At 41.7% G+C, this 23,456-nt stretch overlaps 1 protein-coding gene across 4 annotated transcripts in view; it reads left to right on the forward strand.

Annotated features, from left to right (window-relative positions):
- st3gal4 (ST3 beta-galactoside alpha-2,3-sialyltransferase 4) overlaps nucleotides 1–23,042 on the forward strand; it is a 30,877-nt gene extending 7,835 nt beyond the window's left edge. Inside the window, exons 2-12 of one of the 4 annotated variants that reach the window (XM_080542756.1) lie at nucleotides 5,276–5,339; nucleotides 6,639–6,710; nucleotides 9,218–9,290; nucleotides 9,639–9,728; nucleotides 10,995–11,092; nucleotides 11,526–11,589; nucleotides 14,526–14,621; nucleotides 15,661–15,850; nucleotides 16,222–16,359; nucleotides 22,579–22,731; nucleotides 22,825–23,042. In XM_080542756.1, the coding sequence (XP_080398882.1) occupies nucleotides 6,689–6,710; nucleotides 9,218–9,290; nucleotides 9,639–9,728; nucleotides 10,995–11,092; nucleotides 11,526–11,589; nucleotides 14,526–14,621; nucleotides 15,661–15,850; nucleotides 16,222–16,359; nucleotides 22,579–22,731; nucleotides 22,825–22,914 (1,014 nt within the window). In that variant the 5' untranslated portion in view covers nucleotides 5,276–5,339; nucleotides 6,639–6,688 and the 3' untranslated portion in view covers nucleotides 22,915–23,042. The remainder of the gene's footprint in view (nucleotides 1–5,275; nucleotides 5,340–6,638; nucleotides 6,711–9,217; nucleotides 9,291–9,638; nucleotides 9,729–10,994; nucleotides 11,093–11,525; nucleotides 11,590–14,525; nucleotides 14,622–15,660; nucleotides 15,851–16,221; nucleotides 16,360–22,578; nucleotides 22,732–22,824) is intronic. The other 3 variants (XM_080542757.1, XM_080542758.1, XM_080542759.1) reach the window with 3 other exon arrangements.
- Nucleotides 23,043–23,456: the final 414 nt, after the last annotated feature.

Raw genomic sequence — 23,456 nt, forward strand, 5'->3', positions numbered from 1 at the left:
AAGTCTCATAAGGGATATGGGGTGGTATTTTCACTATTTGCAGTAATCATATTGAAATGTCTAGAAAATATTAGCAGAATATATACAATGAAATGAAATAGACTAGATGCATTGCCAGGGAAGACATTAGATGTGACCAGATGCAGACCAGAGGGTTGACCAAAACCTTCAGGAGTGAGACATTTTTGGTGTGATTGCTATTGTATTGTAGCCCTGGAATTTCTGTTTTAATTTTTTATTTGAACTTTGCATCTTCCACTTTATTTTTCACTTTTCATTTTACACAAGTAAATGTAGTGTACTTTGAAGTAAATGTACCGTAACTTACTTTCTGCAAAGATACTGAAAAAAAAGGATAAGACATAGAATACTGTAAAGGATAGAAGCAAAAGATAGAATAAAGGATACAAGCAAATTGCGGCATTTCTGATTCATTCTTGTTGCCTAATACTTTACAGTTGTACAGTCAACTATTCTGTCTATGATTACTATAAATCAAACCATTTTTATAATGAAATATTCATTCTTGTGAAAATCACCAATGGCCTCAGCTCTCTGCCAGGTTCAAAGTGGGTGGCCAGTGATGATATTTGAAAATGGACAGAGAGTACTGTTACGCTTGCCTGGCTCTTGACAAGGTGACAAAAAGGGAGACGACACATGGATAACAATAATAGGAGATGTATTAAAGAATATAAATTGTTGAATGAAAATAATGATAAAGAAAATAGTAACGACAACCAAAAACGGCTGCTGGTCGACAAAGGAAGAGAGCGAGTCCATCAATCTGACCCACTCTTAAAGTTCCTGGGACAATTAGGATGATCACCCCCTGTGCCCATCTGGAACAAAGAGAGAAGGTCAACAGGACAACAGATGTATAGTGCCCACTATTGGTTCAAGTGTGGATCGTCACAGTACAGCACAAGTCAAAGGTTTGGACACACTTTCTCATTCAATTGAATTGAATGGGGAAGTGTGTCCAAACTTTTGACTGGTACTGGATATTGTATAGTCAGCAAAGCTATTGCTTCTTGGTTGTAACACAGCTATATATCTAACGCAGATACTGAGATAAGCATGGGTGTCATTTCAGATAAACTTAGAGAATGGCCGATGTGAAATATCCCTGTAGCCCCGCTCTGTAGCCCTGCATGACTCTCATTGTTTAGTCCTCAATGTTATTAATGTTATTCAATGTTATTCCCTTAAAGGTTTTGTTTCGCTCTGAATTTTCCTTTGGGAGAGACTAAGGGGACATTCTTGGCCTGCAAACCGACATAACATTTCTGAATTTGTAAAAAATAATAATATATCTGTTCAAGGTTAGGGACAGGGTTATGATTCATGGTTTACAGGCCCAGTGTGTGCAGGGTTAAATGTTGGATGACATAAATAAACAGTTCTAACTTAACTCTTCACTGTCCATGTTGAAGAGGGAAAGTTTCCATTGTCTCAAGTTTGCCATCCCCCGGAAGGGGAAATGGCTATGGGTTCTGTGGAATGTCTTGAGGTGTCAAAACTGTGATGTCATGAGTTGAGTTTCAATAAGATGAATGATGGTTGGTTGGTCTCCTTATCAGCGGCTCCTAGTTTCAATGCTGTTGATTATTAGGTGATATATCCTAAAAGGAGAGGTCAGGTACTAGATCTGGGTCTTTGTTCCGGGTTTCTGTTGTTGTTGTCCTCTCTCTCTCTCTCTCTCTCTCTCTCTCTCTCTCTCTCTCTCTCTCTCTCTCTCTCTCTCTCTCTCTCTCTCTCTCTCTCTCTCTCTCTCTCTCTCTCTCTCTCTTGACCATTCTTGCACTAAATAAGCACAGTCTCAACAATTCTTTGCACATAGTGATAATTATATTCAGTCAGATTATCAATATTAGATGTATTTTGCTATCAAGAAAATATAGCTGAAAGTCTCTGCCAAATACAGCTGACGGAAACAGATTTGAGTTTATTCCGGTCAACAATGTAATCATTATAAGTTGAAGGTAAAATTGCGAATTAAGTAATTCATTTTATTTGAGAATATTAAAACACATTTCACACTTTATTCACCTATCAGCATGGACGGCACCATTTAGTGGGCACAATCTGGTACTATCGCACTGTATATTGGAACATAAGACACACAACTTCTATGACTAATAACATTGGACAGTGCAACAACCTAGTCACCAGAATCACCAATAATACAGTACATGGTGTGAAGAGACAAAACTCCAAGCCGCAGCCTGATACTACTTTTCAGACATAGAGAACTGATGTTATGTTATGTTATGTTAATTTCATTTATAATGCGCCCCCCATCCAACTTTTACATCGGCCCGGGGCGCAGCCCGGGTAAAGGAACAGATAAAGACAAAGACAAGGAACACAGAAAGCAATCAGACACAGACGACTTAAACGTAAAACTCAGGCATACAATTCACAACAAATAGGGAGTAGATTTAGGGAATGTCATTTTGGAAGAGGTGGGTTTTTAACTTGGCTCTAAAGGAGTCCAAAGTGGGGGCAAACTTGATGGCAGTTTCAATAAGATGAATATGAAATGTGTGCAACCCCCTGATATTGCATACTGGTCTATAAAACAATTGTAATGGAGGGAAGGGTTAATGTTTGTTTTGGATTCTTCAAAGGTCATAATCACTATCAGATAGGACTTTTGTCCAAAGCGGATTTGGGGTTTTAATTCTATTGGATATTATATGAATCCCAGAAAATGAAATTGGTCAATTCCATTACAATCAATCAACTTATTTCTCTGAGATTAAACTATATTTCTACAAAATAATGTTGTAAGAATACTTATCTGTTTCTAACAACAGAAAAAAGTTCAGAAAATCTGAGATGATAGGGGTCCTTTGATTTGACATGGAAGTTGTGATGGGTTCATTAAACAGCATTTGGAGAGGTGCAGCAGGTTGAATTTGGCATGCCTGTAGGCTTGTTGAGTGCTTAAATTATGATATCATAGACACTTTTTAGATTAGATTAGACTAGATTAAATTACATTAAACTGTATTGTCTTTGCAGAGTATCGTACCAGACAATGAAATACAGTTTAGCATCTAACCAGAAGTGCAAATAGTGATATAGTGCACTTCAGCTCATGGTACCATTTGTTTCCTACAACTGATAGTGTGTAGGCATTTTATATGTCAAACATGTTTATCCATTAGCCTATATAATTTGCATTATTAACCTCTACAATAGAGGTTTTAACCTCTACAATACTGAAAATAGTGCTGACAGTGGCTAAGACAAGACATATAATATTGTTTTGATATTTCCATACCTCCCCTCTCTCATCTATCCATCCTGTCTTTCATCTATCCATTCATCCACCCAATCAACCAACTTATCTCACTTTCTTTCAACTAGTCAGAAAATTATCCTCAACCCATCAACCCTACAATCTTTCTGATGCCCATAGAACTATTACGCGTTTTGTAACACAAGTTAACCAACCAACTCTTACCACCAAGTCTTACCACTCAACCAATCAACTCTCTACCCACTCCACTGAAGAACCCCATCCTGTCTATCTGTAGATACATTCCACCCATCCAACCAAACCATCATTCTTTCACTCATATTTATATTGCAATAGAGACTTGACAGGAAGGATGGGTGAGAGAGAGAGAAGGGATGACATGCAGGATATGTCCGTGGCCGGAATCGAACCAGGAACCCTGCGGTTACATGGTCGATGCTTAGTGCGTTACACCACCAATCACCCCACAACCAAACCATCTTTAACGTTCCTTTTTCTGTTACCATAATCTCACTTTCTTTCAATTACCCAGCAAATCAACTATTTATATATATCTACTATCTATTGAAACATCTTTAAACCCTTTCCACTACCAAAATAACGCTTTGCTGCCCACAAAGTTTCTTCTTTTTCTAATTTCTTGTCGATTATTGGTATGCTAATCCTCCTACAGCTTTTAAGCTATTCACACCAATCAAACAATAAAACGTGCAGAGACATCTAACTTGAGTTACTCACATTTACATTTTTCATTATTCTTTTTAAACTTTCTGTAACTCAAATACAATATTTTAACATTCTGAGAGCTCCATTGTTACTCCAACTGCTATGGGACTTTCACAACATAAAAAAGAGATCTACAGAACACATTCTTAGAATGATTACACATCAATGTACTCTCTTGGCAATTCGTCCATCCATCCATCCATCCATCCATCCAACAAACCAACCCATCTGCCATACTAATACTCTCACTCTCTACCTACAAATTTGTATCAAACATGTTAAAAGCGTACTGGTATCTATTCAACTTTTTAAACTCTTCAACCTTTTGTAACTCCAAAAACTCTCATCTGGTTAAACAACCAACTATACAACTCTCTACCCACTCAACTGAATTACCAAACCTTACAACATTCTATCTATCTAGAAGTAACCTTCTAACCCATAATAATTCACCTGTGTTTCAAATGTGTATATATCTGTATTTACCCTCTCTCATCTATCTATCTATCTATCTATCTATCTATCTATCTATCTATCTATCTATCTATCTATCTATCTATCTATCTATCTATCTATCTATCTATCTATCTATCTATCTCTCTCTCTCTCTCTCTCTCTCTCTCTCTCTCTCTCTCTCTCTCCTCTCATCTGTATATCTAACCTTCTGTCATCTATCGATATATTCATCATCTATCAATTCAGCAATCCAAGCGACCAACCAAACCATCTTATGGAACTACTCTTCTAGCTTGTTATGCTGACACACAATGCTTTAACGGGTAAAGGGTAGTGCAGAGTAGTGCTGTTAGAAGGGGAATTTACGGTAAATTGAATGGGACTTATCTATCAATAAGGCTAGTGTCTGATTCAATTTGTCTGTACTTTTTCTGTTTTGGTGTTTTATGGTACACTCATAGCTACACTATTATCTTAGATCACTGACAATGACCCACAGTAAACTATGATTATATAACTTGAGCACAACAGCATACTGGGCTTACTGGTTGTTGACAAATAATCACACTTTCAACATCGACTCCTGTCATCGACTGACGACTGCACAGCTAAGATGCACTTTAAACTGCAACTTTTGCAGGAAAAGTGCCATACAAATAAAAGTTATTATTATTCCATTATTATTATTATTCCATTATTATCATTATTGTTATTGATATTATTATTATTATTATTATTATTATTATTATTATTATTATTATTATTATTATTATTATTATTATTATTATACCACATCTTTGAACTATCATTTCTGTTTTTCAGGGAGGATCCCAGAGTCACAGCACATCTCTGTCATTTCGAAGAGTGGAAATGAAAGAAGGCAAAGGTAGGGGATTGATTGAAGTAATAACTAAATAATTGAATGTCTTTGATGAAATATTAAAGAAACAAACTGGGCAAACAATGCTGTATTTTTTAACCAGACATGCATTATTAATTGATTAAATGCATTGTGTTACTATGCTTGGTTTGCAACACACATCACACCCCACCTTCTTTTGCATGTTTTGGCATGCATGATTTAGCTGAGATGACAGCAGCTGTATTTAACTGTTGTTGCAATGCAGAAACTAGAAGTGCATCTTAAATGGCTATATTTAGTTGTCAATTCTCCAAATGGGAAAATAAATATGTAGTTAAGTGAAGTGTTTTTCATTTTCACAAGCTGGGCAGATCATCATGATTCTTTTGAATGATGTGGTTTGTTGTCAGATTATGTTCAGAGACAGAATTGATATGCGCCCTGTTCTGTGTAAATGAAATAGTCAGATGAGGATGACATCAGTGGCCCTATAATCTCATCTAATCCATAATCTACCTTTGGCTATTCCAAAGGAGAATTTAAAGGAGCAGATTGCAGTGAGTGAGCTACATGTGAGTGTGATTGATCTAGCCCAAGGTAGAGCAGACACAAGTCCATCATTCCAGTTCATCCTCTTCAAGGAGCTACACGTGACATGTTCACAGTACTAATGCATGTATTTGTTTTGAAAAAATTGCAGGGATTGTGGAGCAATAGTGATCGCTTCCCACCAACTTTTCGTTTCACCCTGGTATTCGCATATTGATTTCTCTTGCCAGGTGCGGCCACTCTGTTGTCAAGTCATAGCGTGTTACAGAAAGTATGCAAATCCAAACTATCCATAGGAATTATTTATTATTACCTGTTCACTCAACATAACAGGATCATATGGTCTGCCATAGCCAATTTTGTGATGGAAGCTAGCTATTACCAATGGCTAGTGTACGGTAAACAAAGCTCATTGTAATTTCCACTTGTCCTCAGGGGGAGATTTCATGTGTAGCTCCTTTAAAGTGATTTCCCCTAGTCTCTTTGCCTGCCTCTCTCCCTCTCCCTCTCTCTCTCAGGCGTGTTTCTCAATGAAACATACTGCAGTAACATTTACCATCAGTAGTGCTACAGGGGACAAGTGCGGATGTAATCTACACTGAGTCTGTGTTTCATCTCAATGCCAATTTATCATTTGTGAGGAGAAAGATGTCATTTATGGTTGTATTAGGAGTTTGGGTGCAGTGTTAATTTCATTGGCCTGTGATACGCCGGCGGATTGAACCAGATGTCAGAGGTGCTAATGTGTTGTTCTTCCTCCACCCCCCATTTCAGGATAACATCATGTGCTGTACAGACATGAGAGGGCGAAGGAGCATGTGAAGATGTCCCTAAAGGTGGCTAAAAGTAAGTTCTGCTGCAGTTGATGATCACATGTGTACTGTATGTAAAAAGGCTATATCAGCCATGTAGTTACTGTGTCTTCATTGTAGCTGTTTCACAGGAAATGAAAACATGAGATACTTTGTTTTCTTTTGATAGGCTGTGTTTGCAACACATTAAAACTCTAAGCTAACCTGGCTCAGTTTTCCTACGTTCACATTTGCATCCCTTGCTTTTTTGTACATAAATGTAAGCATGACAAGCTTGAAATCTCACGCACATTGTTTTGCAATGTACATTGACTTCTGCCAATGCACATACTGTATACGACACATTCAAGCCTTGCATGTCAGCTATTTTCCAGATGTCTCTCAATGTGTTATAATAATATACTATATGAGATAATATGGCTTGGGCCTGATTTGATAGGCTCTCTCTATTTCCCCTCCATTTGACATCATTAACACTGAGCATAGCCCGACCTTAAGAAGGTGCTTGCTTTTGTCATTTACAACAAGTTCCAACTATTGTGCTTAATACTGTTGTAGTCCTCGTTGCTGCAAGGCCTATCTGTGTCTGTTAATGGAGGTCCCAGAAAGCAGAGTCAGCTTGGACAGTGTTTAGTTTGGCAGAACATGTTTGCCTTTACGGTTGTATCCATTTGAATTCCTGGAACAAATGTGTGAGAAGTGGTGCCTGTGAGCTGAAAGAGGTCCCTCCCAGTCCCCTACAGATATTGTTTGGCGTGTGTTTATCTAGGTCTAGGAGAATGGTTGTGGTCAAAGAGCTGTTGCTCATGCAGAGCTAGAGGGGACTTTTGTAATGCAGAGTGGCTCGATATGGGAACTGAACGTTCTAGAGACATCTATGGGAACTGAACGTTCTAGAGACATCTATGAACTGAACGTTCTAGAGACATCTATGTGACTGAACGTTCTAGAGACATCTATGGGAACTGAACGTTCTAGAGACATCTATGTGACTGAACGTTCTAGAGACATCTATGGGAACTGAACGTTCTAGAGACATCTATGAACTGAACGTTCTAGAGACATCTATGTGACTGAACGTTCTAGAGACATCTATGGGAACTGAACGTTCTAGAAACATCTATGAACTGAACGTTCTAGAGACATCTATGGGAACTGAACGTTCTAGAGACATCTATGTGACTGAACGTTCTAGAGACATCTATGTGACTGAACGTTCTAGAGACATCTATGTGACTGAACGTTCTAGAGACATCTATGGGAACTGAATGTTCTAGAGACATCTATGAACTGAACGTTCTAGAGACATCTATGGGAACTGAACGTTCTAGAGACATCTATGAACTGAACGTTCTAGAGACATCTATGTGACTGAACGTTCTAGAGACATCTATGGGAACTGAACGTTCTAGAGACATCTATGTGACTGAACGTTCTAGAGACATCTATGGGAACTGAACGTTCTAGAAACATCTATGAACTGAACGTTCTAGAGACATCTATGGGAACTGAACGTTCTAGAGACATCTATGTGACTGAACGTTCTAGAGACATCTATGTGACTGAACGTTCTAGAGACATCTATGAACTGAACGTTCTAGAGACATCTATGTGACTGAACGTTCTAGAGACATCTATGTGACTGAACGTTCTAGAGACATCTATGAACTGAACGTTCTAGAGACATCTATGGGAACTGAACGTTCTAGAGACATCTATGTGACTGAACGTTCTAGAGACATCTATGGGAACTGAACGTTCTAGAGACATCTATGTGACTGAACGTTCTAGAGACATCTATGGGAACTGAACGTTCTAGAGACATCTATGTGACTGAACGTTCTAGAGACATCTATGTGACTGAACGTTCTAGAGACATCTATGTGACTGAACGTTCTAGAGACATCTATGGGAACTGAACGTTCTAGAGACATCTATGTGACTGAACGTTCTAGAGACATCTATGGGAACTGAACGTTCTAGAGACATCTATGAACTGAACGTTCTAGAGACATCTATGTGACTGAACGTTCTAGAGACATCTATGGGAACTGAACGTTCTAGAAACATCTATGAACTGAACGTTCTAGAGACATCTATGGGAACTGAACGTTCTAGAGACATCTATGGGAACTGAACGTTCTAGAGACATCTATGTGACTGAACGTTCTAGAGACATCTATGGGAACTGAACGTTCTAGAGACATCTATGAACTGAACGTTCTAGAGACATCTATGTGACTGAACGTTCTAGAGACATCTATGGGAACTGAACGTTCTAGAGACATCTATGTGACTGAACGTTCTAGAGACATCTATGGGGTTCTTCATAACAGGTCAATATTCTCTCTGTATTCACGTTAAGGCAGGTAGGAAGTGAATATCTGCCTGTGGTCTTTGAGGAAAGATTCATGCTCGTCATGCAATCATTAACAGCAATTAGCAATGCCATTTCATTTCAGCATCTAACTCTGGGAAAAGAAGGGAGTTTTGATATATGTAGCTAATCTTTTGCATGTGGTTGTCCTCTCTGTTCTCCAGCATGGTGCCTTAGACTGCTCCCCGTCATTCTGTTCTTCATCTCCTATTACTGCTCCTACCTCTTCCTCCAGAGGTAAGACCCCTCCTCAACACTGACACTCTGCCCTGTCTGCTGCTCCACTCTCTCTGTGGACTGTGGACTGGCAGGTATAGCAATCACACAGATACACATCTATACGTAACTAGCGGAAAGAGAACCATTCACATAAGGTGCCCTAAATCACAAGATATTGACAGGAAACATTTACCGTATCTCAAGCTTTAAGTGGGTAAATGGTGGTCAATCTAAGCTTCATAGATACCCACTTTTGGCATCTTTGTCTGTTTCAAACTGACTCACTGGCAGGTTTAGTTTTTAGGAAGTCAGCAGCTTCTGTTCCTGCTACTGCCAACTGTGGTGATCCGTACGCTTGTCTTTCAGTTATGGAGGAACTAGTAAGTCGCCAACTCCCAGCAAGGCGCTATGCGGCGGCTGGCTAACACAGAAGAAGTGGGAGAGCCTACATTTTAAGTGAGTAATCGTGTGTCTGTCTTTTAAGACCAGGAGGGAGGAGATGGGTTGCAGAGGGAACACCTTGTGCCAACATTTTTTACAGAAATTTGAGTTGCAAGCTACTTTGGAATTTTGTGCGCTATTTTCACCTAGTCATCAGTATAATTCTACATGTGGGAAAATGTATATTATGAAATAAATAATAATATATAAAGTGTTGAAACTCCTAATGGATTTACACTGGGAATAAAAAGAGCATGAAGATCATCCATGTCGAAGAGGAGCTTTTGATATGAACAATTACACGATTTTCAGGAATACACTGTGTGTTTCCATTCCTCTGGCTTGCTGAGAAACCTTTGTTCGGGAGAACGGCCCCCCATTTATTTTTACTTGCCCTATTATCAGTTTATTCAGCTGGGTATTTACTGGAGCAGTGATATTTCCCCATCTGTGGTTTGCCCCAACAACCTCTGGGTCATCCGTTTATTTCTTTAACCCACTAGACCATACAGGGTTAGGGTTAGCATACAGGGGGACATGCATAGGAAAGATTAAGAGAAGCCCCATTTTCTCAAGGTAATTTCTGTTTACCAAGATGATTCTGATTTACAAGCAGGGATAAGAAGGTCAACTATATTGCTCATGCCAATCAGATAGCACTGGACCTTCTAGGCAATCACTATGTCATTATCTTTATTAGAAGCCCCCAAGATGTATTCTAGTGTCTCACAGAGGGCTAGAACTGGCAGACACACTGGTAGTATGTCTCAGCAATTCACTGTCAAAGACAGTTACTGGTAAACAGCTGGAGTCTAAAACAGACGTATGTTAAATTCCAGCCAGTGAACAAACACAAGAAAATATAATGAGACAGACATTGCTATGTTTTCACATATATATCATTAAACATGTGGTTACATACATGTCTCACACCTTTCCATGGGGTCTTGGCATATTATTATATTATTTTAAAAATGTTTTTAGCCGTTGAATTTATTATGGGGCATTTTTGCTGAATGACATCATACAAACACACCATAAGGGGGAACATTTTGAATACATTTGAATTTCACTTCCTATAATTAATCTTATAATTATCACAATTTGTCTGCCCTAATAGACATAGGTTAATTACATACCGTATACATTGACAGTGAGAGGGCGCTATACGCTCTATATATTTATTGACTCAAATAGCTACACATCAATATGTAACAGGTATCATGAATCCTGTACTGAGATGCTTTGCATTTGATATTCTCTTTCCTATTTTGAATGCAGCATTAGCAGACAAACACAGCTCTTTTTAAAACTGGAAGATTTTTTCTGGCGACAGCATCTATCAACACTGGCATTACCCTATGGTATGAAGGGCAGTGGTATGTTCACTCCTTTATCCCCTCCCTGTTTTATTCATTATGGTTCCTGTTTTAATTTGGAAGATGATTGCATAGATACAGACACACACACACACACACACACACACACACACACACACACACACACACACACACACACACATTAACCACAGTTAACCATCACGGTTAGCTTACTATAATGTAATGCAGAAGTGTTGAGAAGAATAGTCAATATTATAGTCAATATTAAGTTAATGAGGCCTTTACCAAAGATATTCACATTAAAAGTACAGCTAGTGAATCAGACTTAGTAACAGGAAATTATTCCGCAATGGATATAGTTTAATTTGTCCAGACACTTTTAATATTAAACCATCCTCAATACCTACTATAGGTATAGGTATAGGTATAGGTCCAAGTGATTGACACCTTTATTTGTTGCCCTCTTTTTCAGAGCTGCTATTGTTGAAGGTTTTAGCTGTCATTGCCAATAACAAAATGCCAGCCAGCATTGAAAAGTAAGTGTGAACATCTCTCTGCCAACTTTGCAAGACTGCTGAAACCAACTTTGTTTCTCTCTTTTCTCTCTTTTCTTTTCTTTTTTTACATCTCCCTGTAATTACCTTGTTGTCATATTAGGCTCCAGTGGAGTGGACATGCATTACTGTATGGACATGCATTACTGTATGGACATGCATTACTGTATGGACATTAGGGCTGCAACTAACGATTATTTTGATAATCGATTAATCTGCCGATTATTTTCCGATTAATCGATTAATCGGATACAAATAATAATAAAAAATAGATTTATTTTGCTAATTTTATTTTATGTTTTCTAAACCAGCCAGGCCTATACATATACATGTGCAAAACGAATAAGTATTAATAAACAATAATAAATAATATAAATAAAAAAGGCTTTGCTACATCAAATAGGTTTAACAACAGGCCATGGACTATGGCGGTAGATTGTTTCAATAAAGTAGTTGAACTCTAGCTCAATACATGCATTGTTTTAGGTAATAACTTTGCTTAATGTAAAGGTCAGTAACCCAAAGTGCAATATAGGCTACAGACCATACACTAATGTTTTTATATAACAGATATGCTCCAAAACAATGCAATGTGTCCTCTCACTCCATACAATAGGCTAGGCTACAGTCAGTGCCTCACTCTAACTCACGGGTAGCTTGGTAGGCTACCACTAGCTAGCCTTTAGCTTATCACCTCTGCTCTACCACTGACGTTAGCCAGCTAGCTAAATACACTTGTCATGCAATATTGAATTCATGAATGCGAGCAAACACTCACTGGCTATCGCATTACATTACAGTCATTTAGCTGACGCTTCGCCAGAACTCACACAAACGCATTTGCATGGAGAACAGGAGACCATGGAAGGGCTGAGCCCAGCAGTACTTATAATAAAACAATAGGAAGTTAGCTGTAACCCTCCTCTATAGAAACATAGTTAGTGTAACCCTCCTCTATAGAAACATAGTTAGTGTAACCCTCCTCTATAGAAACATAGTTAGCTGTAACCCTCCTCTATAGAAACATAGTTAGCTGTAACCCTCCTCTATAGAAACATAGTTAGCTGTAACCCTCCTCTATAGAAACATAGTTAGCTGTAACCCTCCTCTATAGAAACATAGTTAGCTGTAACCCTCCTCTATAGAAACATAGTTAGCTGTAACCCTCCTCTATAGAAACATAGTTAGCTGTAACCCTCCTCTATAGAAACATAGTTAGTGCTGTAACCCTCCTCTATAGAAACATAGTTAGCTGTAACCCTCCTCTATAGAAACATAGTTAGCTGTAACCCTCCTCTATAGAAACATAGTTAGCTGTAACCCTCCTCTATACAAACATAGTTAGTGTAACCCTCCTCTATAGAAACATAGTTAGTGTAACCCTCCTCTATAGAAACATAGTTAGTGCTGTAACCCTCCTCTATAGAAACATAGTTAGTGCTGTAACCCTCCTCTATAGAAACATAGTTAGTGTAACCCTCCTCTATAGAAACATAGTTAGTGTAACCCTCCTCTATAGAAACATAGTTAGCTGTAACCCTCCTCTATAGAAACATAGTTAGTGCTGTAACCCTCCTCTATAGAAACATAGTTAGTGTAACCCTCCTCTATAAAAACATAGTTAGCTGTAACCCTCCTCTATAGAAACATAGTTAGCTGTAACCCTCCTCTATAGAAACATAGTTAGTGTAACCCTCCTCTATAGAAACATAGTTAGTGTAACCCTCCTCTATAGAAACATAGTTAGCTGTAACCCTCCTCTATAGAAACATAGTTAGTGTAACCCTCCTCTATAGAAACATAGTTAGTGTAACCCTCCTCTATAGAAACATAGTTAGTGTAACCCTCCTCTATAGAAACATAGTTAGTGCTCTGGTTCTCAGCACAGCTACGCAGACTACAGCTGGACGAGCAGCGTAGTGACAGTCAGCTAGCGGCAGCAGCGAGCTAACCCTGCTAGCTAACTCACTAGCATGTCCTGACAGCAGACAGCAGACAGCTTCACTCTCAAGGCTTTTGAGTAGCATGATTTAAATGTAGCCGCCGCGCCGGTGTAGGTACCGGATTTTCCCACTTTTCCGGTTCCGGTCATAGGTTCTGCCCTTTCCGGCCATAGGTAGCGCTATGATTCGCTATGATTCTCGATGCCTACACCGGCCAGACAGCGTGGCGTGCGTCAACAGGAAGTAGGTCTGTTATGGAACAAGACCCGACGAATCTATAATGGAATTCGTCGCCAACGAATTTCATTATCGATTTTTATCGATTTCAGCGATTCGTTGTTGCAGCCCTAATGGACATGCATTACTGTATGGCCATGCATTACTGTATGCGTCACACCCCACAAGAGAGCTGCCTAATATGTGACATGTTCTAATGCTTTGGTCCTCATGTCGGGATCCGATGTAATGATCAGACTTTTATTTCGAAAAATGTAAATAGATTTCCGCGTTGTTGAAAATCAATTACACATCGCTAGTCGAATAACACAGCTTGTTTTGTGAGTCTGCTAACAATGTAAAGTAGTCTTATAGTTAACTAGTTAGCAGTGGGGATTACTCACCGAATCCATTGCATTACAGCATTTTGGCTTGACTAGTGAGTTTGTGTTGTGATTTTCAACAACGTTGAAACGTAGTTCTGTGTTTCAAAAGAAAAGTCTGAACATTTCGATGCAGACCAAATGATCAGACTGTGTCACATATGATTATCAGGCATCTCTATGGAAGCAGGAAGTAGTTCAATGTCAATAGGAAAATGGTATTGTTGAGGAAGTCCAGTTGTTTTTCTAAGCAATCACCATTCTGAAGACCTCATCTCCCAGACAACATACATTTTAACAGTTTAAAAGCATAATAGTATGTTTATGTAAAGCTATGAATTACTGTGAACTTAATTTCTTTGTTTTATGTCCTCAGTCTAGACTGTAGAACCTGTGCAGTCATAGGAAATGGGTTTGCCATTAAAAACAGTTCCTTGGGGGGCTTCATCAACAAGTACGATGTAGTTATCCGGTAAGCATAGGCCTAATTGCTCCATCCTGTTTGCTGTTTCCTACCACAGCATCTATATCAGTCTATCCCTCCCATTTCCCTTCTCTGTTGAACCAGAGAGAAACAAACTGCCTCTTATATATGTACATATCTTTGGTCAAACTCTAACCACAATGACTCACCACTGCTGTTTAATTTCAAATCTATTATGACTATGACTATAACATTACACAACCAAAGTATGTTTGATTGTGGAATGTTTTCTTCTAATGCTGATCCCTCTCAATTACAGTATATTTGCATTGCTTAGCCTCCACAGTACCGTAATACAATTTCCATGGTTCTCTAATGTATTCTATGATGGGTAGTCCTCAGAAGAGCCTAATTCTTATTGTCTGTATATAATGCAATCTGGCCTGTGTGGTAATGGCCGTCTCAGACGACTGGCTGCCCACGCTTTAGTGCTTTTCTCTGTGCTATTAGTGAACTGTTGAGTTAACTCTCTTTAAAAGGGGGATTTAGACTACATAGACAAACACACATCTGATTTATAGCCTTGGAATGAACACATGCATTTGGAGATTTTATAAGCCTCTTACAAATACAGTTTGGCATCAGGGGCGGAGCTACCGCGGGGGCACAGGGTGGCACCCGCCCCCCTTGTGATCTGATTGCCCCCCCCCCGTGTGCCTCCCCAATGCCCATTGGGTGTTGAGTGCTGTCAATCAGTAAATATGTTGTGAAAGTTTCGAGAAGCGATTACATTGGCTTGGCTTGTAAACAAACTTTCGTTTTAGGACGTGTTCAAAAGCAAGGACTGTGTGATCATCTCATTATGCGTAGTTATGTGGTTTTAGCATGCTGTGTATTAACAAGTCTAGCACAAGGCTACATCAACTATGACTATTATCATGATGATTGTATGTTGTTGTAGTTGTCCAGAGTATTACTGCTCAGAACCACTTGGCAAACATATTGACAGAAGTATTTTGCAATGGCTTTTTTTCAGAAGGTAATGGCTGAGTTTCTCCTGAAACTTTCTTTCTCTGTCCTTATGCAGGCTGAATGACGCCCCTGTGAGGGGTTATGAGGATGATGTGGGAAACAAGACCACCATGCGCCTCTTCTACCCCGAGTCAGCCTCCTACAACCCTGGCATACACAATGACCCCGACACCCTCATGGTCCTAGTGCCTTTCAAACAGCAGGACCTACGCTGGCTCAAAGAGATCCTATACAATGAGAAGAGGGTACTGAATGTGTGAACATGTACACAAGTTCCCATTTTAGCTGCTTTCCTGGTATTTGCAATCAATCCATTGTGACAAACCGATCAAAGGCAATGTTGCCACTGATGAAATACATGTAGTCTCCACATCCAAACACTGTAGATTAGGGCCACTACCTTTGCTCCGCGCATTCAGGAACTCCCTAATTTCCACAAAAAGGGTGCCTCAATAAAGCTTTTAGTTATGTAGGCACAGGCTCTGCTAGCTACGTAACACACGTTTTCCTCTTCTTTTTGTGTGCTTGCATTTGTGTGTGTGTGTATGTGTGTGTGTGTGTGTGTGTGTGTGTGTGTGTGTGCGCGCGTGTGTGCATGCGGGCATGTGTGTCCCAGGTGAGGAAAGGCTTCTGGAAGCCCCCTCCTCAGATCTGGCTCGGCAGGACCAGTCACATCCGGGTGCTGGACCCGTACTTTCTGCACCACACAGCCAGCAGGCTGCTACAGATTCCCCTCCATCCAAAGAGCAAACAGGTGGGGCACAATCTTCATTAACTTCTTGAGCACACAGGTGTTCAGGGTACAGTATTGGCACAAATCCATGTGAACCCAAGTGAGATGGACTTCAGCTCTACACAAAGCCGCATGGCAGCATTGTAATATTTGATTAGTGACGCTCTTAAAGTGATGGACATTTGAACAGAATGCTGGAAATGATTAAACCGGCTTACTCAGAAGGTCAACAGTGGTCTTCTGTACCACAGCACCACTCAGAAGGTCAACAGTGGTCTTCTGTACCACAGAAACAAACAACTGAACACATCTGCAACTCATTATCAGATAATGATCTGTTTATGCACTTTGAGATTATTCTTGTATAATGTACTTTATAAAATGTAAATAATAATAATGATAATAATAATAATAATAATAATAATAACAATAATTACAAAGTGAATGACCCAGAAATGGAGGAGCAAGAAAAATCTGACTACAGCTAATTATCAAAATAAGACTGGAACATGCAGAATATATCAAGAGAACTATTTGAAAAAATACAGTGGAATAGAACATGACACATTTTCATAGTATACCATAGCACTTATTTTTTATTTTTTTTCAAATTCAACCACAATTCCCCAGCTAAGGAATTCAGGTTTTGAAATACTTTATACATTGATTTGAACTACAACTCATGTCCATCTGTAAGAGCACTTGTTCGTTGCGTGGCGTACGTGTCTTTGAAATGGAACAAAGCCAATTTTTGTTTAGTTTAATTTGTTCCCCCACAAGGCCCTTTGTAATAGAGTGAGGCTGCACGCCCCTTTTGAACTGCAACACAAACACAACTTGCCGCGGCCTGTGTGGAGAGAACAGCGGGGTAGCCCTATTGGAGCCCTGCTCCATCTACAAGGCCCATAGGCCAGATATGCTCAGAGCTCTCTGGCGGGCCGAGAGGAGGCTGTTTACTTTGCTGTGAATGCAGGAACAAGAACACACTGAATGGACCACACCAAGCCCTCAGCTCTGGCCTCTCTTTCTCCCCTCATCTCTATCTCTCTCCTCTCTCCCTTGCCTTGGGTATGTCATGTCAGCCAGCTGCCGGGGGGAGTCTGAGAGGCCCTGACCACAGTATCTGCCCCCCACCCACACACACACTCCCCCAACCCCTCCTTGTGGGTGCCATGTTGGCAGATGTCCACTTTCCCCACATGGCAGCAGTAGATAGCAGCAGTAGGCAGCCCCCTCTGCATAATACAGGGGCTGACTAATGGCCCTGCCAGTCAGACAGTCAACCCCCCCTCTCTCCAACCCTTGTCCCAAAACAAAGCTCCCAGCAAGCATTCTGGTCTGGCTGTCAGCAGTGACAATATTCACCCTCTTGCCCTCTCACCAAGGCTCTATGGGCCCTGGTCCAAACTATGCAACGGCACTGCTGCAGAGCTTTTAGCACTCGGCTGCAGACCACATGAGTCTTAAGCACACAGAATATCAGATGTATCCCAGACAGGCTCACGAAAAAAGGCACTTATGCTAAGTGCATTAGGAGCCAGATTTGGAGGAATGTCCCTGTGTGGAGAGGAGGTTCAGTATCTTTCCTGGGGACCTGGGGCCCGGGGCTGGTTGACCAGTCCAGACAGCATTCTGCTTGTAAAGACCCTGTGACTCACAGGCAGACACTGGAAACAGACCTGTCTTTCTCAACCCCAGGCCTCAACCCTAAAAAAGATTGAAAACTGGAGGTGATGGGAGCTAATATGATGAGCAGACCAAATATTTATTCTAATGTAACAACATGTATATCAATCCCTCAGACTTTATCTTGGAATAAATCCTGCTGAGTATTGCTTCTTGCAATGGTAAAAGGTTTGTGGATTCATATATGTATTATTTGTCTATTTCTTTGATTCAACTTAAACAGCTGAACCTGCTGTAGAACATGCTCCAAGTACCTCAGTAGGAGGTTGTTTGGAGGGTCATTTGTTCCTGAACAATGAATGAATGAATTAATTAATGAATGATGAATGGTCTTTATTGTCATTGCTACAGTACAGGTACCAAACAACGACATTTAGGAGGGGTGGCTCCCCTGGTGTTAGGAAATAAAAATAAAAAAACTTTTAAAAGAATCACAAGAAGGGAAGGAGCTGGTTTACATAAATAAAGGCTATGTACACTATCCACTATACTATACTGTACAGATAGACGACTAGGGTTGTCATATTGCACAATAGTGTTATTGCACATTTATTTAAAGTGTCGCAGTTTGCAGGCTTGAAATGTACATATTTGTGCCTCAGCACTACACCTGATTTTTTCAGTCCAGCAGCTGCCATCAATCCGTCCAGACTGTCCAGGGCCCAGAACCTAGGTCTTTGCTGTGTTCAGGGCCTGGACGGCCCTGTGGTAGAAGCTGTTCTTCAGTCTGTTTGTCCTTGCGGCCAAGGTCCTGAACCGCCTTTTCGAGGGCAGCCGGGTAAAGTGTTCGTACCCAGGGTGGGTTAGGTCCCTGGAGATCTTGGAGGCCTTCCTGAGACAGCGTGTGTTGTACAGCTCTTCCAGAGAGGGGAGGGGGGCGCCGGTGATCTTCTGTGCTGTTCTCACGACTCTCTGTAGCGCATTTCTCTCCGCGGTTGTGCAGCTGGAGAACCAGTTGCAGATGCCGTAGGTGAGGATGCTCTCCACTGCGCCGCAGTAGAAGGTCACCAGTATCTCCTGCTTGCTGTGTTCCTTCCTGAGGACTCTCAGGATGTATAGCCGCTGTTGTGCCTTCTTGATGGTGGCTTTTGTGTTGTCCTTCCAGGTCAGGTCATCCCGCATGTGCATCCCCAGGAATCGGAGGGTTGAGACTCTCTCCACGCTCTCTCCGTCGATGAGCAGGGGCTGGATCTCGGACATTTTCCTCCTGAAGTCTACGATGATTTCCTGGGTCTTTGATTTGTTCAGCAGCAGGTTGTTAACCTTGCACAGCTTGCTCAGTTGCTCTACCTCATCCCTGTACGCCGCCTCGTCCCCCCCCGAGATGCATCCCACCACGGTGGTGTCGTCTGCAAACTTTACGATGGAGTTGCTGGGGTGGACGGGGGTGAAGTCGTAGGTGTAGAGGTTGTAGAGGATGGGGCTTAGCACGCAGCCCTGGGGGGACCCAGTGCTGAGTCTGAGGGCTGTGGAGGTGTGGGGGCCCACCCGCACCCTCTGGGGGTGGTCGGTCAGGAAGTCCTTGATCCATGCACATATAGAGTGTGATAGACCCAGGTCTAGTAGTTTGGTCACTAGCCTGTCTGGAAGGATGGTGTTGAAGGCGGAGCTGAAGTCCACAAAGAGCAGTCTCGCGTAGCTGTTTCCACTCTCCAGGTGGGATAGAGTGGCGTGGAGAGTCGTCGCGATGGCGTCCTCTGTGGACCTGTGGGCTCTGTAGGCGAACTGGTATGGATCCAGGTTGGGCGGGAGGCGTGTGAGTATGTGGGCCCGGACTAGTTTCTCGAAGCACTTCATGATGATTGGTGTGAGTGCCACCGGGCGGTAGTCGTTTAGGCAGCTCACCGTGCTTTTCTTCGGGACTGGGATGATAGTTGAGGTTTTCAGGCAGGGTGGGATGGTGGCCTGGGACAGGGACTGGTTGAAGATGTTGGTGAAAACCCCGGCCAGCTGGTCGGCGCAGTCCCTCAGCACCCGTCCCAGGACGCCATCCGGCCCCGAGGCTTTCCTGGGGTCCACCGCCTTCAGCACGCGTCTCACTTCATGCTCTGTGAGGGTGAGGCTGCTGAGAGCTGGAGAGAGTGGTGTTTGTGTTGTGGTTACCTCCGTTCGCCCCTCGTCGAACCGGGCGTAGAAGGTGTTCAGCTTTCCCGCCAGCAGGGGGTCGTCCTCTGCGACTGTGAGCCTGTTGGCTCTGAAGTTTGTCATGTGCTGAACCCCCTGCCACATCCGCCTGGAGTCGTTGCTCAGGAAGCATTCCTCAATCTTCTCTCTGTGGTCTGCCTTGGCCGCTTTGATTCCGCGCTTTAGGTTAGCCCTGGTGGTGCTGTACAGCGGTGTGCTCTTCCCTGCGAAGAAGGCGTTGTCCCTCTCGTTGATCAGTTTTTGGACCTTCCCCGTCATCCATGGCTTCGTGTTGGGGTAGACCCGGACCCGTTTGTCCACGGTGACTGAGTTGGTGCAGTTCACTATGTGGTTCAGAACCGACGACGTGTACTGTTCCAGGTCCTCATGCTCATATTCCTGCCATGGGGTGTCATTTAGGCAGATCTGCAGTGGAGCGGACCCTTCTGGCCAGGTTCTGACAGTCTTAGTGGTGATGGGAGCACTTTTCCCCATGGTAGTGTATGCTAGGATCAGGAGGATTGACACATGGTCAGACATGCCTAGATGAGCTAGCGGACTAGCCTTGTAAGCACGTTTGATGTTGGTGTATACCTTGTCCAGTGTTTTTTCTCCTCTTGTTGCACATTTAACATGCTGATAGAACTTGGGTAGTACTGCCTTCAGGTCGACATGATTGAAATCTCCTGCTATAATGTGAATTGCCTGTGGATCTGTGCTTTGTTGACCACTGATGACGTCATATAGCCGCGCCAATGCTAGGCTACCATCCGCGCTAGGCGCAATGTAAACAGATGTTATGTACACCGCGTTGAATTCCCTCGGGAGGTATGTGGGTCGGCATTTAACAGTCAAGTATTCCAGGTCTGGGGAGCAGTGGCTACTTACAGTTTTCGTGTTTAAGCACAAGCTATCCTTCGTCGATATTATGAGGCCGCCTCCGCGGGACTTGCCGCTGAGCTGCGTGCGGTCTGCCCGGTGAAGGGTCCGTCCCTCCAAGCTAATCGCGGAGTCCACGATAGTTTCATTTAGCCAGGTTTCAGTGAGAATAATCACACAGCTATCTCCCACGATGTTATTTTTGGCAACTTGTAGTCTCAGTTCATCCATCTTATTCGTCAGGGACCTGACGTTGGATAGGAAAATACTCGGCAAAGCAGGTTTGTCTGGGCTTCTCCTCAGCCTAGCTAGCAGGCCTCCCCTTGCTCCTCGGCGTTGCTTGCGGTCCTTACGCCGACGTTTGCGCCTCAGGGAAGGGACTGAGTACCAAGGTTCTCCCGGTAAACGGGCGATCTCGTGATAAATCCTTTGTTGCTTCAGGAACTCCGCTGTTACTGTCTTCTCGTTTTGCGTGCCAACTTCTAGTAAGTCGTGCCTGCTGTAGGTACTATTTACACAACCGTTCCCTATAAGTACTAAAATAAAAATGTACATACAAATGCACTTAAAATCACTAAAGAACACCAGTTTTGAAGCCACTCCAGCCGCAGCGACTATGCGCGCAGCCATCTTGCTTAATATGAAGGTAACAAGAAGGTTCTTCGGAAACCGTGTGTAGCTTAGGAATGTTTATGATTACATGGAAAAGATCATGTACAAATACAGAAAGTCTATTGGACAGTGCGACTTTTGGACAAGACATGGAAACAGGTAGTCTGTTCCCTTCAGATCTCATATGGAAACAGTCCTTCTCTCCTACTCCAGTGAACATGGGTAATCATTGACAGTCAGTAAGGGGGGAAACAAATTAGAGTCGGAAATCTGTCATTCTATGGGAGACAAACGGTCCAGAAAGTCATTCTACTATCCTCATGTGTCATACTGTACAACAACAACATACATGTCATTCTACTATCCTCATGTGTCATACTGTACAACAACAACATACATGTCATTCTACTATCCTCATGTGTCATACTGTACAACAACAACATACATGTCATTCTACTATCCTCATGTGTCATACTGTACAACAACAACATACATGTCATTCTACTATCCTCATGTGTCATACTGTACAACAACAACATACATGTCATTCTACTATCCTCATGTGTCATACTGTACAACAACAACATACATGTCATTCTACTATCCTCATGTGTCATACTGTACAACAACAACATACATGTCATTCTACTATCCTCATGTGTCATACTGTACAACAACATACATGTCATTCTACTATCCTCATGTGTCATACTGTACAACAACAACATACATGTCATTCTACTATCCTCATGTGTCATACTGTACAACAACATACATGTCATTCTGTAACATGCAAGCAATGTAAAATAACTAGTATTCTTCCTTAGCCACATACTACTAACTTAACTGACTCAGGACAAGAGGTCTATGCTTCCACAGTCTTCTGCTCCCCTCTAGTGCCTGAACATGATACTGCATATGTGTTTCTCTGGCTCTCAGAAACCAGTGCATCCTACCACAGGGATCCTAGCTGTGTTTGTGGCCCTCAACTACTGTGACGTGGTCCACATAGCTGGGTTTGGATATCCCACATCCAAGAATCAGAAGCATCCAATACACTACTATGGATATGACACTATGAAATCTATGAAGGTGAGAGTGGAATGCCCTTTACCTACCTTGAGTGCATTTGAGTGCATTATGGAGTATGAATGATACTTTGATCTTTGACTTTTCCTCTTTCAGGATTCCTACCATGATCTCAACCACGAAGCAGAAGCCTTAAAAAAACTAGAAGATTCAGGGGCTGTTCTATATCTGCACCCTCATTCCTGACACAGACAGGCAGACCGACACATCAGCAATTTGGACTCACTCTTACTAAAATTGAAAATAAACATGTTAACTTAATTTAGAGTGTTGTCTCTGAAATTGTACCACTGGATATTTTATTGAATGTAATGAATTTGTATTAAAAAAATAAATATGAAAAAAGTGTATTTTCTCTTGCAGCTACTTAATGTCTTATTTGCCAATCATAACCTTTTGCAGAAAATGTGTTGTAGTGATGTGTTTGTTGGAGTGATATGACCAGGTCTAATGACAATAGTTGTACGCCTAGGTCTAATAATATTCGGTAAAGAGGTAGCTACTGTGGTTGGCCTGTAGAGAAGTGTGGTAGTCCATGTAAATTGTTTTGAAGTGCTTTATCAGATGTTCCCACTAGAGGTGCTTTATCAGATGTTCCCACTAGAGGTGCTTTATCAGATATTCACACTAGAGGGCGTGAGAGACTTTCTCTAACGGTGGAATGACGAGCCATACACTTGACAGCATTAGACAGAAACGCAGCTGAGGCTTGAGGCAGTTCCAACAAC

The sequence above is a fragment of the Nansenia antarctica genome (assembly GCF_963989245.1).
Source record: "Nansenia antarctica genome assembly, chromosome: 12".
Classification (NCBI taxonomy): domain Eukaryota; kingdom Metazoa; phylum Chordata; class Actinopteri; order Argentiniformes; family Microstomatidae; genus Nansenia; species Nansenia antarctica.